This window comes from Oratosquilla oratoria, chromosome 15 (genome assembly GCF_046742065.1).
Source record: "Oratosquilla oratoria isolate Oo_2021 chromosome 15, ASM4674206v1, whole genome shotgun sequence".
Classification (NCBI taxonomy): Eukaryota; Metazoa; Arthropoda; class Malacostraca; order Stomatopoda; family Squillidae; genus Oratosquilla; species Oratosquilla oratoria.
In genome coordinates, this window is record NC_134791.1 from 45246488 (window position 1) to 45263858 (window position 17371).

General features: G+C 37.9%; 2 protein-coding genes across 4 annotated transcripts in view; one reads left to right on the plus strand and one right to left on the minus strand.

The window, feature by feature from the left end:
* Nucleotides 1-13536, plus strand: part of LOC143033432 (protein phosphatase inhibitor 2-like) — a 39012-nt gene extending 25476 nt beyond the window's left edge. Inside the window, exon 4 of the mRNA XM_076198865.1 lies at nucleotides 10784-13536. Coding sequence (XP_076054980.1) covers nucleotides 10784-10986 — 203 coding nt within the window. The 3' untranslated portion in view covers nucleotides 10987-13536. The remainder of the gene's footprint in view (nucleotides 1-10783) is intronic.
* Nucleotides 12991-17371, minus strand: part of l(2)k09848 (WD repeat domain 74 lethal (2) k09848) — a 90075-nt gene continuing 85694 nt past the window's right edge. For all 3 annotated transcript variants that reach the window (XM_076198857.1, XM_076198858.1, XM_076198859.1), the window contains 2 exons: nucleotides 13565-13772; nucleotides 12991-13378 (listed from right to left, as the gene is read on the minus strand). In XM_076198857.1, coding sequence (XP_076054972.1) covers nucleotides 13178-13378; nucleotides 13565-13772 — 409 coding nt within the window. In that variant the 3' untranslated portion in view covers nucleotides 12991-13177. The remainder of the gene's footprint in view (nucleotides 13379-13564; nucleotides 13773-17371) is intronic.

Below are 17371 nucleotides of genomic sequence, written 5' to 3' on the forward strand. Positions count from 1 at the left end.
CCATCTTAGCACCTCCTGGATGATGGGTCATCCTTGCACCTTGTCTACTACCCTGGGTCAGAGGCAGTGTCGCAAGGCACAGCACATCCACAGCAAGACTGCTTCATTAAATTGGCAACCCCCCCCCCCTCTCCCTCCCCCCATGCATAAAAGGAGAAGACAGGGAGAAATCCCTTCGGGCTGCGTTAAATTTTGTTCACACATACTACCTCACCCCCCATCCTCCCACCCATTCCACCTCATGCATCACATCATCATCCACATACAACCATTGGATGATGTGATGCATGAGGTAATTAGATTTATCAAGGATTGCAAAGAAATGTTCTTCATATAACATTATCTGGGGGGACTGAGGAATTTATTCTGAATCACTGTATGTTGCATTGAAAATATATATATATCCTGGGAGGTAGCTAGGTCAAGAAATGTAACCACTCCTACCCGTTTCACTGCCATCCATCAAATGAGGGTCCATTGAATTGAGGGCTGAATGCATCTATCAACCTATACCAAGGGCTTCTTCCCCCACATAAGAGAAGTAGCCAGTCAAAGCATGCACCCACTTCCATCCATCACCCTTGTTTCCCTCTTATGTTAGCTCTTTGTGGATGATCCTGGCCACTGCCAAGGTCAGAAGCAATAAAGCAAGACACAGCACAGCCAGAGCAGGTCTGCTTCACTTAACCCCTTCCATACGGTGCCGCACACGTAGGCGTCATGGGAAGCGAGTGTATTCGCGAGGCTGCCATATCGGCGTCTTGATTATATTTATTGTAGTCGCCCCTCCATAATGACATTCTTTCTAATTCTTTTGTAATCGCATTTTCTATGGTTATCAAAATTCACGGGTGAAGAGAGAACGATCGATATAAGCGGTGACTATATTTTATGATGCGAGTATTATTACGACACGTCGTACGGCTGGCATTGCCTGCTGCCACCGAGATCTAAGTCCATGACGCCTACGTGTGCGGCACCGTATGGAAGGGGTTAATCAGCCACCCTCCCTCTTTGTCTCCTCATGCTGAAAATAGAGAACATGGGGAGAAATCCCTTCAGGCTGCATCAAAATATCACCCATACACAACCATTTTCTACTTGCCCCTTTTATCCTATCCATCCATCTCGCCCTTGGTTGTCCCCAAAGTTCACTCTATCCACACCTCTTTTGCTAATCTTTCTTCTTGTTATTTCCAAGTTTTCAAACCATCCCAATACTCTTTCATCAGCCCTATCTAACATCTCCTTTTCTGCCCCTACTCTCCTAACCTCATTTCTCACATTATCCTACCTTAACCCCTACCATACTTCTCAAACACACTTCAACTTTTAAATTTCTGCCTCTCTTAAATTTAAAGTTTGAGTGTATTGGGAAAAACACACACACAGTATCGAGCAGCGATCAAAGGACGTCCCAAAATATGCTCCGAACCGCTGTTTAGCGAGTTGAAGATGAATGGTTTTGGAACGATTTTGGAACCAACCAACAGCTGCCTGGTTGTTTACATACGGGAAGGGAGTGTCGGAGTTAATGTGACCGAAATGTAGTCTTTGTATCTTAGTTCAATTATTATACTTACACGATCAGTGACAACAATGGATGAAACAAAGAATTCAGTGACAAGGAAACTGCAAAGTGATGTCTTGACTTGAGTACAATAGTCCCCACTTGGTGTAATTAAAAAAAGAATGTGTCTGAATGAGACCCCAAAAACATACCAAAGGTTGGATAGAGGTGTCTTCTTGGGATTTAATAGAGAAAATAGTAATATATATATAGAGGGCTAGACATAGATAGTGAACCCAGGTTTAAAAATATTTTAAGAAATAGATAAACAAATGAATGTTTAGATAAAATAATTGAACTGAAAAGTGAATGCAAAAGTATATATAAGGAAGTAGTTATATTAAGAAAAGCCAATGAAGAAAATATAATAATAGAGAAATAGATGAATTGAAAATGGAATTGAATAGGATAATGGGAGAAAATATAAGACTGAAAAATGAAGATATGAATAGGAATAAGGCATTAAAGAAAGAGATGAAAGACCAAATACAGGCAGTGACTGAGAGAGTGGAAGAAATGATTAAAGGAAATAACTTTCAAGAAATAAAGAAATAGTGGAAAGTGGAACAGGAAAGTCAAAAGATCATTAAGGAAATAGTGGAACAACAAGTTAAGGGGGTACGCGACACCTGGGGGGGTGAATTTGGTCAAGATATGGCATTTTTCAAAACTGTGTTCAAAATGTTCGTATACCATTTAGAAATAAATCCCGACAAATAATTTTCCAGTCGCGCACAATTTAAAGGTCTTGGTGAGGTTTAAAGGGACAGAGTTAAAGGCGCAACCCACACTAGACAGAGGCGTGCCATTTAGGACCTTCAGGCGCATCGAATAACGTTGAAATTTGATTGAATTTACGCTCGCCCAGTGCTTCAATGGCCAGTACGATGGTGGAGGGGAAGGGAGGAAGGTGGAGGGAGAAGTTTTGCCAACTTTGAGCGAAGCTAAGCGTCAGTTACCGGCTAGCTCTGAAAGGAAATGTGCGCATGTCTCATGAGCTCTCATTGCAATCTATTACTTTAGCTAGTACATATTACTCTTTAGTACAGTCATCATGGGTAGCAAAAAGAACAAAAGAACATCCACAATGACAAAAAACAGCAGTTAAAGATGGCAAGCAGTCAAAGACGACTAGGCAAGACCTCACCACCTCTCACTCCACCGCCCTCACCTGCACCTCTGTGACAGTGACAGAGGTAAAGGACAACATTAGACTAAACAATTCAAAGAGGAAGATTAAATCCAAAGAAGAAAGCAAGAGGAAAAAGATCAAGGCTATACAGGAAGAAGAGAGAAGAAGGGACATCATATGATGCTGGAGGGGGTGCCCTACCAACATAGATTGGTGAGGGGAATCTGATGAGGAAAGAGAAGGCGCCCACTGCTGGAAAATAAACCTCTTTCCAATGATTTAGATACCCTGAAGACCCCCAGCAGTGAGGTTTCATATGAAGAAACCGCCAAAGGTGCAAAAAAGCAAATTATATGATGGTGTCGTCTGTGCGTCGTCACTACTGTGATATACTTATACTTTAGTTTTTCAGTATTTAAAGTACTTATAATTAAAATATGTTGATGATTTTTACTGTACTTACTCATTATATAATAAGAATTAAGCCATGAAAAAATCAGTCAAATTGGTGAAACTATAAGCAAGGTACAGATATATCTATATTTCAAGTTGCCATATCTCTGTTCGATATTTTTTTACTTCTTTTTTAATCATAAAAAATCTAAAATACATCAGATTTAGATGAAACTTACAGGGAATATTACTTTTAGTAACTGCTAGGGCCGATAATTCGAATATTTTGAATAGGATGAAAGAGTTCGGAGTAATAATGGAAACGAGACCAAATTTTTTTTATTTTTCACGATTTTTGCCTGACATTAAAATTGAAATGCCTGTATGCAAAAGTATAAAGGAAATTGTTCAATTACTCAATGACCGGCCCTAGGTGTGCCTACTGACTAATAGCCAAAATATAAAACAAATTGGTCCACGTATTATGGTGCTGTGCACTTTTAAATGTCGGTACTGGTATACATACATGTGTACATACATCATTCTGTTTCACCTAAAATGTAGGCAACATGGATACCTATTTACCTGAGAAGTTTCAGCTCTTTACTCTAAATAGTTTAGAAAATGACCTCCAGGTGTCGCGTACCCCCTTAAGTAGAATGCGAAGGAAACGGTAATCCAAGTGATAAAAGAGAAAGGAAATTTGGTTAGGGATACAGATGACATAAAAAGATGCATTGTGATCTATGGTATTAAAGAAAAACATGATGTTCTTAGGTATCAGAGAGAAAGAGAAGAAAAAGAGATTCTGAAGGAGATTCAAGAGGAGAATCAAACCCTGGATAAAGAAATCAAGGAAACATAGGATGGGTAGATACTCAGATGAAAAAAAGAAAAACAATATAGGCCACTAAAAGTAAAACTTAGGTCACAAATGATAGCAGAGGTCTATCCAGAACAGCAAAACTAGCAAATAGTGAAAATCACAAACACGTATGGAGAAAGAAAGAAATGAGTTAAAAAGAAAAAGAAAAGGAGCTTAGAAATGAAGAGAAAGAAAAAAATTAAAAAATAACCGAGACTGAAAAGAATGATTTTTTTTTTTGGAAAGTGGTGGACCTGAGGCTGAGAAAATGTTATATCACAAAAAAGGAAACAAAACAGACAGAAAAAGATGAGAAAGAAATTAAAATTAGCCTATACCAACATAGATGAATGAACTAAATGATTACCTGGCATCAGAAAAGCCGGACATAATGGGAATAGTAGAAACTAAACTTAAAGGGAATCTACCACCTAACACTATGGGACAAGGTCTATACAACTGCTGGATGAAGAATAGAAAGGAGAAACAAGGAGGAGAAGTACTATTTCTGACTAAGAAAGACTTAACCCCTTCGATACGATGACGCCTACGTAGGCATCATAAGCAAGTGGATGCCAATGTCGGCGTCTTGATTATATATATTGTAGTTGTACCTGCGTGACCCCCATACTCTGTAAACTGGCTTCATCATATTTTCTATGGTTATCAAAATTCACGGGTGAAAGAGAACGAGCAATACAGCGGTAACTTTATTTTTTATAATGCGAGTATTATGACGCAACATCGCACGTCTGGCAGCTAATGCTGCCTGTGAGACTTTGGCCCATATTGAAGGGGTTAAATGTGACAAAGTTAACAAAAGGAAAAAAAAACATGTAGAATCAATAATGATGAAAATAGAAAACAACCACATGAAAAGTAGAAAATTTGTAGTAGCGTATGTTCCTCCTAAAACAGGCCTGGACAATAACACGATCATTCCAAATTGCTTGAAGATTCTAAACATAAACTGATATACTGAAAGAGGAAATACAGTAATTAGGGGTGATTTTAACTCAAAATATGTTGGGAAGAAATGACAGTTAAGGGTGGAGAGGACATATGGGGCAGCATGCTACTTGATATGACCATTGAATACACAATGACTCAGTGGATAAAGGAAAATACCAAATACAGACACAATGAGGAACCTTCGAGACTGGATTTAATACTTACATCAGAACCTGAAATTGTAGACAATAGGAAATAGGAAAGAGTGACCATGTACTAATAGAATTCAAACTAAAAGAGCAAATAGACCTAAGAAGAAATGAGAAACATAGAATAGGAAGACCAATGTACAACAAAACGAATTTTGAGAAACTTAAAAAATTCTTTCGTAATGCAAACTGGGGAAAAATTCCTAAATAAAGAAACAAGGATGGAAGAGCAATGAAACATACTAAAATAAATTTATAATGAGGGTGTGACACAATATGTTCCACAACAAAAGCAAGAACATACCTATACCAAAGGCTTTTTCCCCCTTACACGGAGGGTAGCCAAAAAGGCATAGAAACCACTCCCACCCATTTCATTCCCTACATATTCCACTCCCCTCCTCCCTCCCCCTTATCTTGGCACCTCCTGGATGATGGGTCATCCCTACATCCTGTCCACTGCCCTGGGTCAGAAGCAGTGTTGCAAGACATAGCACATCCACAGCAAGGCTGCTTCATAAATTCGGCAACCCCCCTCTCCATCCCCACATGCAGAAAAAGAGAAGATGGGGGAGAAATCCCTTCGGGCTGTGTCAAATTTTTTCTCATACATACTAATATAAAAGCAAGAAAGCATATATTTAAAGAACTGGTACAACAAAAAATGTAGTGAAGCCAAGGATAAAAGAGACAAAGCCTGGAAAAAAAAAAAAAAAAAGAGAGAGCAAATGGCAAACATACATCAAACTAAGAAATGATTATGTAAAAATACGCAGAGAAGAAAAGAGAAATTATGAAAAGAAAATAATAGAAAAATGCAAGGAAGAACCGAAACTATTTTATAAATATGTGAACGGTAAACTAAAAAACAAACAAGAAATAGAAAAGTTGTGCCAAGGAAGTCATGAATACACAGAAGAACAAGAAATGACAGAAGTTATGAGCAACCACTTAAAATCGGTTTTCACAATTGAGAACACACCTAACTGTGAGGGAACAGAGAGACAGAAATCCCCCCCAATGAAGGAAATAACTGTAACAAAGAAGAAAATCAGCGACCAAATAAAGAACCTTGATGGCAGAAAATCGCATGGTCCGGATGGAATTGCAAAATGGATATTGAAGGAGTGCGTAGAGGAGTTAATAGATAAAATACACATTATAATCAAATGCTTGCTCAAAGAAGGTAAGGTACCACAAAATTGGAAAAATGTAAACATAGTACCAATATACAAAGGAGGAAAAAAGGAAAATCCAACTAACTATAGACCGATCTCCCAAACAAGCACAGTAGCTAAAATATGTGAAAAAGTGGTCAGAAGTAGATGGGTTAAACACCTGGAAGAAAAATCTATACTACACCCAAGCCAATTTGGATTTAGACAAGATCATGTACAACAAACCTAATCTGCTTCTACTCGAGACTAATAGATATAATAGATGAGAGGGATGGATGGGCAGACTATGCCTATCTAGACCTACAAAATGCATTTGACAAAGTACAACACAAGAAATTAATAAGAAAATTAGAATCAATATGTGGCATCGTAGGTAAATTATTGGAATGAATGGAAGATTTCCTGACTGGGAGAAAAATGAGAGTAGTAACTAGAGACAAATACTCGAAATGGGAAGAAATAATAAGTGATGTTCCAAAAGGGTCAGTGCAGGCTCCAATCATGTTTGCCATATACATTAACAACATGGGTGAAGGAGTTGAATGTTATATGAATTTCCTCGCAGATGACGCAAAAATATTAAAGAAAGTAATAACAGAAGAGGGCTGTGATTCGTGACAATCAGACCTGGACAAAATCTGGAAATGGACTCAAAAGTGGGAAGTGAACTTCAGTATCAAGAAGTGTAGCATAATGGAGTTTGGAAAAAGGAAAAACAGAATTTCAAAAAATTACAAAATTGGTACATACATATACCAAGGCTTTTTCCCCCTTACAAGGGGGGTAGCCAAAAAGAAAAAGGCATAAAATCATTCCCACCCATTCCATCCCTGAATACACTCCACACCCCTCCACCCTCCCTCTTATCTTAGCACCTGAAAATTAGTGAAAAAAAAAAAAAATGCACTCGGAAAGGGACCTTGGAGTATTAATCAGCAAAGACATGACACCGGATAAACATATAAACAAAATAGTCAGTGAAACCTACAACCTATTAAGGTCAATGAAAGTGGCATTTGACTACTTGGATGAAGAAATTATTAAAAAAAATATTAGTTACATTGATTAGACCAAAGCTGGAATATGCAGCGACACTATGGACACCCAGTACTAAAAAGAATATAAGAAAACTAGAAAGAATACAGAGAGCAACAACAAAGTTGGCACCAGCTCTTTCCAATTTAACATATGAACAAAGATGATCAAAATTGGAACTACCAATACTAGAGCAGAGAAGAGAAAGAGGTGATCTACTGTCTATATTTAGAATCATGAAAGGAATGGAAATCCTTGACTGGAATGATTTACTAAAAAATGACAATGGAAAAACAAGAGGTCATGAAAAGAAACTCAAAAAGGATGACTATGGAAGAGATCGGAAAAAGAATAGCTTCCCACACAGAGTTCTGTATACAGGTAAACGTCGACTTACGATGGCATTAGGTTTCGATAGAGCCATCGTAAGACGATTTCATCGTAAGTCGATCCCCAATTTGTGTATCACTGTTATGTGGTCACTGTACCTAGCCTACCTGTATATTAACCACCAGAGATACTGAATATAGCCTATTAAACATGTACAGTAGTTTATTTAATTATTTTTATCCTTTTTACCATATTCAAACACTATAATATGTATTTTCAGTACGGACCTTAAATCTCGCGGGCAGCAGCCAATGCCAGCCGTACGACGTGACGTAATAATACTCGCATCATAAAATATAGTCACCGCTTATATCGATCGTTCTCTCTTTCACCCGCGAATTTTGAAAACCACAGAGAATGGGATTTAGGTCACATTTGAGAGAATGTAAAAACACAGGGGCGACTACAATAAATATAATAAAGACGCCGATATGGCAGCGTCGCGAATCCACTTGCTCCTCATGACGCCTACGTGTGCGGCACCGTATGGAAGGGGTTAAATTATCATATCGTCATCGTAAAGTCGAACAATCGTAAGTCGCGGCCATCGTAAGTCGACGTTTACCTGTATATGGAATAACTCGGATAAAGAAACAGTGTGTACAAATACTATTCAAGATTTTAACCTCTTCAGTACGGGCCTTAACCCGTACAGTGTTGCTTTATAGGAGTGAAACAGGTCACGTGGGGTTGGATTTTGGCCAAATAATATTATTGTCTAATAAAATTGGAAAAAAATAGCTGATTTCAACAATATAAATGCGATATCTGAGTGTTTCCTGTAGGCTGTCATTTCCTGTGATTCCTTTCACGCCTGGCTGCAATACTAGAGTGGTGCTGCGTAAGACGAAACATGTGGAATAGTACTATGCAATCTCCGCTTCTTATTTATTATTTCCGACACACTTTGAATGCTTCTTCCGTGACTATATATTGTTTAGTTTGAGTTTCTTGTAAAATATATCTTAGGATTGTTTGTCTAGCCTTTCTATAGTCATATCATAGTACCAAATTTATCGCGCTCGTACAGACTACATTTTCTGTATGTGTATATAAGTAGCACAATATTATCCCTTCATTGGACAAGCATAACATGTTTTCTAACACCAACAACAAAAAAATTGTACACAGCTGCTCAAATAAGCCATTATACCAATTTGATGTTTTTTATGTTGGTACTCCTGCATACCACAGCCCGCCCGCTCTCGCCTGCCTGCTGTGTGGGGTGTGGTACCCCACACATTTTCCCATTTATTATGTAGCTTCCGTGTCTTTGCATTTGCTGCCGACCAATTTGGTATTGCTCTGCTACTGTACAGTTCACATAACATCCCAATTTTACAAGTATATCTAAGAGATAATTGTGTATTACCTCTGGACTGTAGCATATCCCATGAAAATCCGTACGGCTGGGAAACTAAGGACTCAGGTTCCGAGGCAGAAATGAATGAGTGAATATGAACGCACATGTGAATGAAACACAGCACAGATAATGTGGCAATTGATGCTTACATAGGGAAAAGTGTATTGGCTAATGTACCTACAACTGCCGACCAGTTTTTTTTTTTTTTTTTATTCAGATACATATATATATATATATATATATATATATATATATATATATATATATATATATATATTTCCCACATCCGACCTAGTAATGGACCAAAAGGTCTCCTGTCGGCATGCTCCGCCTTTGTAATCCTTTGTAAACTGTTGAACACGCAAATACGCATCCCATGGCCATAGGGGAAAAAAATCCTGTGCCTGTAAACTTTCAGGTTTCCTTATTATAAACGGCCATAGGGGGGAAATTCCTGTACCTCTAAACTTTCAAGTTTACCTATTTATAAACGGCCATGGGGGAAAAAAATCCTGTAACTGTGACATTATCGTCATAAAGAACACTCTCTATTTCCGCCGATGTCAAGCCCCGGGGCATGGTGCAGGATAACACGTGCGAGCAGGGAAGATGTGACAGTGCGTCTGGATAGCATGCATGGCCGGCTTATCACGCCGCAGGGGTGCCAACACAACCGACGATGACTCTACGCATGAACACAAAATACCTTGAAATTGCTATTCAAGTTGGAATAATATAAAAATAGCTGATCTACTAAACAGGATTTTGAGTATATTGATAAGTAATCATGACACCACTGATATATTTCTATAAAAATACCTATTTCTTCAATAAATCACTCGTGGTCATGGATACATTCAATGAAATAGACCACAGCAATACAATAAAAATCAGAGTGAGCTTTCAAAATCATATTTAGGAATAGAAAAGACATCTTGAACCATTTCTACAAGTTTAGGTGCCGTGAAGTAAAAGAAAAGATGATCCGTATATATACGTACTAAACACTTTCCCTCCCGAACGTATATATACGTACTAAACACTTTGCGGGTTAAATCTCTCGGGCAGCAGCCGCTGCCAGCCATACGACGTGTCGTAATAATACTCGCATCATAAAATATAGTCACCGCTCATATCGATCGTTCTCTCTTTCACCCGTGAATTTTGATAACCATAGAAAATGTGATTAAAGGCACTTTAGAGAGAATGTCAAAATGCAGGGGCAACTACAATAAATATAATCAAGACGCCGATATGGCAGCCTCGCGTATCCACTTGCTCCTCATGACGCCTACGTATGCGGCACCGTATGGAAGGGGTTAAGAAAAAACTTGAAGCTGAAAGATACAAAGACGGGTCACTACGAGCATAGCTCCCTTCCCATGTAATACAACTAGGTAAAAACACACACACGAGTGCTGCATATATGGAATAACTTAGATGAAAAAAGTGTATGCAAATACTATTCACAATTTTAAGAATAAACTTGATGCTGAAAGATACAAAGACGTGTCACCAGGAGCATAGCTCCCTTCCCGTATAATACAACTAGGTAAATACACCCACACACACACCCACAACACGAGATGTATAAATTTAAATACTGGATATGTAGATTATGTTGTAAATATATGTTAACTTGAATATATTTATTGTATTTATGTATGAAAATATTGATACCCTTTTCCCCCTTTTAGAAAAAAGGAAAGTGTTTGAGATGAAACGAAAACAGCATTATAATGAATATTATGCTGTAAAATTGGCTCGTAAATTAATGGAAGATGATAGCGATGAAGACGATGAAGAAGAAAAATTAGACAGCAAGGAGAAAGAATTGGAGGAAGGTTGTGAAGAAGAAAAAATGATTGAAGATTCACAGGATGAAGGGGCTGGTGACTGAAAGACAAACGGAAATTTTACTTTCTTATGACTTTGATAAATTATATATATATATATACATATATATAAAATATGGATTTTGATAAAATAGTCATATCCTGTCATCCTGTATACATAGTTTTTTCCAGTGAACAACAGTGTTTTTGACATGCAGTTAGATCAGATTCATGATATTTTTGAGACAGTGATTTTAAATTATCTTAACTTAGAGTTCATTCTTAAGCTAATTGCATTCTTATTTTATTTTTTTTCTGTGCAGCAGCAAAATACCTATTATTGGAAAATAGTTCATGAAAGCATATCCTACTGTAGCACCATATATCTTTACATAGGGTTTGAATTTGTTTCCCTCAGTTTTGTACACTGCTACTAATCTGTCATAAAGATGGTCATTGCATTGAATTTATGGTTAATATGAATATGCTTGGACCAATATGGCAAGATTTGAATGAAAATTCCTACACTATTGAGTACCAGTATATGCAAATCTTTTTCACTTCCCAGTTGCCATATTTTTTTAAAGTTGATGCAAACCTGATTTTAATTGTCAGAGATTTGCATCGGGTAATGAAAATGTGTATGGTTCACATTTAGCAGAATATATACTTATGCATAAGTGGTAAAGTTCTAACCATTTGTTGATGGGAGACACCATATTTCTTCAAAACACCCAGACTGATTAAACATATTTATTAGCTTGTGCTTCAGAGCCCCCTACCCCACCCCTACACACACACACTAATTTGCTTTAGCTCACTGCTTCTTGTGAGGGCTTCTGCAAGGGGATCACATGCATTATTTGGGGGCAAAGTGGATGCAAACTATTCACAGTGCTTAGGCAGTAGTTTGTAAACAAATAACCCCTTTAGTTTTGAGGTAAATAAAATTACTTCTTATATTACAATATGTTGTCTTTTGAATGTATACATTACAGAGTACTGCTGACAGTAAGAATTGAAAACTATTCAGTGAGATAATAGTTTGACTAAAGTACTGTGAAAAAGTACTTTTATAAGAGTATTACCATTATGTAAGAAGGCACTTGAAACTGATATATTAAAAGTGTAGTATAATTAATAGCAATGACAATCAATCTGTGAAATCATAAGATGACTGTTCACCTTCATGCTGATACATTCCCTGGTATAGTTTATGTACAAATTTATATCTTATTGGTGAGACCAGTTTACTGATATTTTAGGGAAATTAACCAATGAAAGGGGATTTATAATCACTGTATATGTTATCAATAACCAGTGCATCTATCCTAGGGACATTATCACACTGAAGAGATTAAGTCAAACACATGGGAAAGGTTGTGCATCATTGTCAGGGCCCCCTTGAGAGCAAAATATGTAATGTATCATATTTAATTGTTGTCATTGTTCAACAGGAATATGAAATTTCTCTTTGATTTTGATAAAAACAGTCCAATTATTTTTGTCTGAAGAAATGAATAATAGTTGAATCTAGGTGAAATGTCTGAAACTGCCAAACCACAAGTTTGCAAAGATCATTACCTGCTAATTTTGCCTTCACATGCAGCAACATGGTCCACTTGCCGGGGATGCAGTTGTTCATTTAAGCAGATTTCACTGAGGTGGAACACTCAAAATTTTTCTATTATTATGATGAGTTAAGGTGGCACAGTAGAGCACTAATTACCTCAGTCCCTTGGGGATGCATTTATACATTAATGTAAGAAGTCTATACAATTTCTTACCATCACTACAACGTTTACAAATGGATCACTGAATAGCCCGTTGCCAAGATTCCATTTGAGTTTTAATTATGAAAAATATTATATGATGTTTGACATTGCTTAGCAGTATGCATTCAAAGGTTCATGGCTTTATTTTGCCAAGTAGAAGCTTTGAACAAGCCCTTTCATGGGATTGGCAACTTGCTTTCCTTTTCTTCTAGTCACCACTTGTTCCTCCTTTATTTAGGCCTCATCACCTAGAACTAGATAGCTCAAGTCCAAGAAATCCATGGTTGATTTAACTTTTGGAATGAATGAATTTAAAGTCAGTGTGACTCAATTTTATGGAATAATTCCATGGAAGTAATGTAACAACTCCCTTTCAATAAATACACTCAGCATAATTGTGGTTTTTTCATACATGTATACAAAAACTTGTTTAGCGGCATAAAAAAAATCTTTAATCATCTACCAACATACATGTCTAGCTTCAATCAGAATCTTCCAAATCAACATTTTGTTTCCTTTGTTTAACATTTCTGTTTTCTTCAGCATATCCTTCATCAGAATTCTGATCATCTACATACTCAACTTTCCTCTTGTATTTGAACTTCTTTGGTTTTGGTGTAATTTGCTCCAGGTCTACATTGGAACGCACCAACAGGCAATTAAGGCGTGACTTCAAGTATTCCTGCAGTGTGAGAAAATAGTCATATGTTAAAATTTTCTTTAGACATGGTGTTGCATGATTATAAGATCTGTCTTCCATTATTTCACTTTTTTTATTTAATCACAGACTGTAAGAAAAATAAATAAACTGATGTGGGAAGAATAATGGAAAGAAATTTATTTTGATTCTTATTTAATCCACCAATACCTTCTGGAGGAGTTTACGGGTGTGCAGATGATGAATTCTCAGATGACGATCTAATGAAGCTGTAAAAACGACTGGCAATGTGGGGTGGACCACCAGGTCTTTGACCGCTCCAGCAAAACCTTTATAAACGCACACTGGAGTACTGCAGTGTCCAGTGCGTAAATCAAACTGTGCCATACGCCCGTGTGCAGTACCAACCAAAACTTGGCTGAAAAAAAAAAAATAAATGATAACAAAAATAATACATATACCACATTTATATATTTAGGGATGGAATGGTTTTATGCCTTTTTCTTTTTGGCTACCTCCCTTGTACATACATATACCAAGGCTTTTTCCCCCTTACCAGGGAGGTAGCCTAAAAGGACAAGGCATAAAATCATTCCCACCCATTCCATCCCCGAAAACACTCCACACCCCTCCACCCTCCCTCCCATCTTAGCACCTCCTAGATGATGGGTCATCCCTGCACCCTGTCCACTGCCCTGGGTCAGAAGCAGTGTCGCAGGACACAGCACATCCACAGCAAGGCCGCTTCATTAAATCGGCGACCCCCCCCCCTCTCCGTCCCCCCATATAAAGGAGAGGACGGGGAGAAATCCCTTTGGGCTGCTTCAAAATTTTTGCTCGCACACACTACCTCACCCCCCATTCCCCCGTCCATTCCACCTCATGTATCACAACATTTTCCATATACAACCATTCTCCATTCACCCGTCTTCTGTCCTCTCCCGTCCTTCCTCAACAGACATTCCCCTCTTCCCCAAAGCCCCCTTCACCCCATCCATCCATCTCATCCTAGGACGTCCCCTCATGTTCACTCCCTCCACATCTGCCTTCCATACCTCCTTTACTAGTCATTCTTCACTCATTCTTTCCATGTGTCCAAACCATCCTAATACTCTTTCATCAACCCTATCTCCTAGCTCCCTTTCCACCCTCCTTTCCCTTTCCTAGGATGTCCCCTCATGTTCACTCCCTCTACATCTGCCTTCCATACCTCCTTTACTAGTCTTTCTTCACTCATTCTTTCCATGTGTCCAAACCATCCTAATACTCTTTCATCAACCCTTTCTCCCAGCTCCCTTTCCACCTCCCTTGTAAGGGGGAAAAAGCCTTGGTATATGGATGGATGGATTTTTTATATATATACCAAAAGCTTTTTTTTTTTTCCCTTACAAGGGTAGCCAAAAAACAAAGGCATAAAACCCACTCTCACCTTTGCCTAAAGCATACATGCATACATATACCAAGGCATTTTCCCCTTTGAGAATAAACACCTTGTGAGATCGAAACCTTTATTAGTACTACGTTTCGCTTGTTACAGCTTTTTCAAAGCTTGAAAAAGCTGTAACAAGCGAAACGTAGTACTAATAAAGGTTTCGATCTCACAAGGTGTTTATTCTCACAGTCTTGTCGGCTTTTGCCATTGTGATTCATTTTCCCCTTTACAAGGGAGGTAGCCAAAAAGGAAAAGGCAAAATCATTCCCACCCATTCCATCCCTAAATACACTCCACTCCCCTCCACCCTCCCTCCCATCTTAGCACCATTGCCTAAAGCAAAGGCATAAAAAAAACAAATGAAAACAAACTGGCATTATTGTTAAAATATATGAATATACATTTATAAGGAAGAGTTCAAGGTTAAAAATTTATGCATATACTAAGGGCCTTTTCCCCCTTACTGGGGAGGTGGCCAAAATCAAAAGTGATAATTCCATTTCATCCCCACCCATTCCACTCCCATTCACATCTCATCTTGGCTCCTGGATAATAGGTCATCCCTGCATCTCACCCATTGCCCTGGGTCAAAAGCAATGCAGCAAGACACAGCACATCTATAGTAAGGCTACTTCATTTAATCAGTGACCCCACCCCCCCCTTGAAGAAACACTGAAGATGAGGAGAATTCTTCAGGCTGCATCAAAATATTCACATATCATTCCCATTCATGCATCACAGTATCATCCCACACACAAGAGAGTAAGAACAGAAGAAGATTGCAGATAGCTACAAGAAGACCTAGACAAAATATGGAAATAGTCAGAGATGTGAGGTGAACTTCAATATTGAGAAATGTAGCATAATGGAATTTGGAAAAAGCAAAAATAGAGTATCGGGTCAATATAGAATTGGAAACAAAAGTCGATTCAGAAAGGGACCTGGAAGTAATCATCTAAAGTGACTTGACACCTGATAAACATGTCAATAAATTATTTGGAGAGACTTTCAACTTATTAAGATCAATGAAAGTGGCCTTCAACTACATAGATGAGGAGATGGTTAAAAAAAAAAAGTTGTTACACTGATAAGACCTAAACTAAAATATGCTGCAACACTGTGGGCACCTAGCACAAAGAAGAATAAAAGAAAATTAGAATCCAAAGAGCAGTGACAAAAATGGCACCTACACTGTCAAATCTGACATACGAACAAAGATTGGAGAAATTACATCTGTCAACACTGGAACAGAAGAGAAAGAGGTGATTTGTTGACCATTTACAGAATTATGAAAGGGATGGAAATTCTTGATAGATACGACTTATTAAAGTGGGACAGAAGAGAAACATGAGGACATGAAACTAAAGAAGGACAGTTACAGAAGAGACCTGGAGGAAAAAAAAAAAAAAAAAAAAATAGCTTCCCACATAGAGTGATTGATATCTGGAGCAAACTAAATGGAGAAACAGTGAGTGCCAAAACTATACACAATTTTAAGAATAAACTGGATGTGGAGAGATAAAAAATGGGTCACTATGAGCATAGCTCGTCCCGTAAAATACAACTAGGTAAATACACAGCCATTCTCCACTCACCTCTATCTTCTGCCTTCTCGCTTCCTCAACAGACATCCCTCTCTTGCTCAATGCCCCTTTCACTCTATCCATCCCTCTCATCTTCAGTCACCCCCCCATGTTCACTCCATCCACCTCTGCCTCCCATACTTCTTTTACTAATCTTTCTTCACTCATTCTTTCAATGTGTCCAAACCATTCCATTTTCTTTCATGAACCCTATCTCACAATTCCTTTTCCTCCCTGATCTCCTCCTCATTTCTCAATCTATCCAACCTTGAAACCCCTACCATAATTCTCAGACATTTTATCTAAAACACATTTAAACTCTTCCTCTTATTTGATGAATCATTACAATATGCTTTGGAGGTTAGGATTTCCTTACTATGAACCTGATTTCAAGGTCTTGCAACCCTCTCTTTCTTATCTCTTGCCTAAGAAGAGGGAGGCAAGATCTTCAAACATCATTTGAAAACAGGAAGGAAAAACAACTACTTCACCACCTCCAGTTGGTGCCCCATAGTAATGCTGAGGGTGAGGAAGCAACTGAGAATATATATTCAGTCACCACCTTTTCCCACTATCAACTTGGTAAAAAAAAATTGACATGCACTCACCAACATTGCAAAATATAGCTATTCACACAACACCATACCCAACAATCAGTTATAAAAAATGGAAGGAAAAAACGAAGGATATAAGGAAAAAAACCCAACAAAAAGATGCCTAGACATAAATATAATTGAGTCACCACTTGGAGTTATACCGAAAGACATGCCTGAACCAGACCCCAAAGACATACCAAAGGTTGGAAAGAAATGTTTTTTGGGGGATTCAACAGGGAAAATAAAATGAATAGAGGGATAGATACAGAAAGAGAACCCAGGCTTAAAAATATAATAAATAGGGAAATCAAAGAATTGTTAGATGCAATAATCGAACTCAAAAGTGAATGCAAAAGTATATACAAAGAAGTAGCTATATTACGAAAGGCAAATGAAGAAAATAACA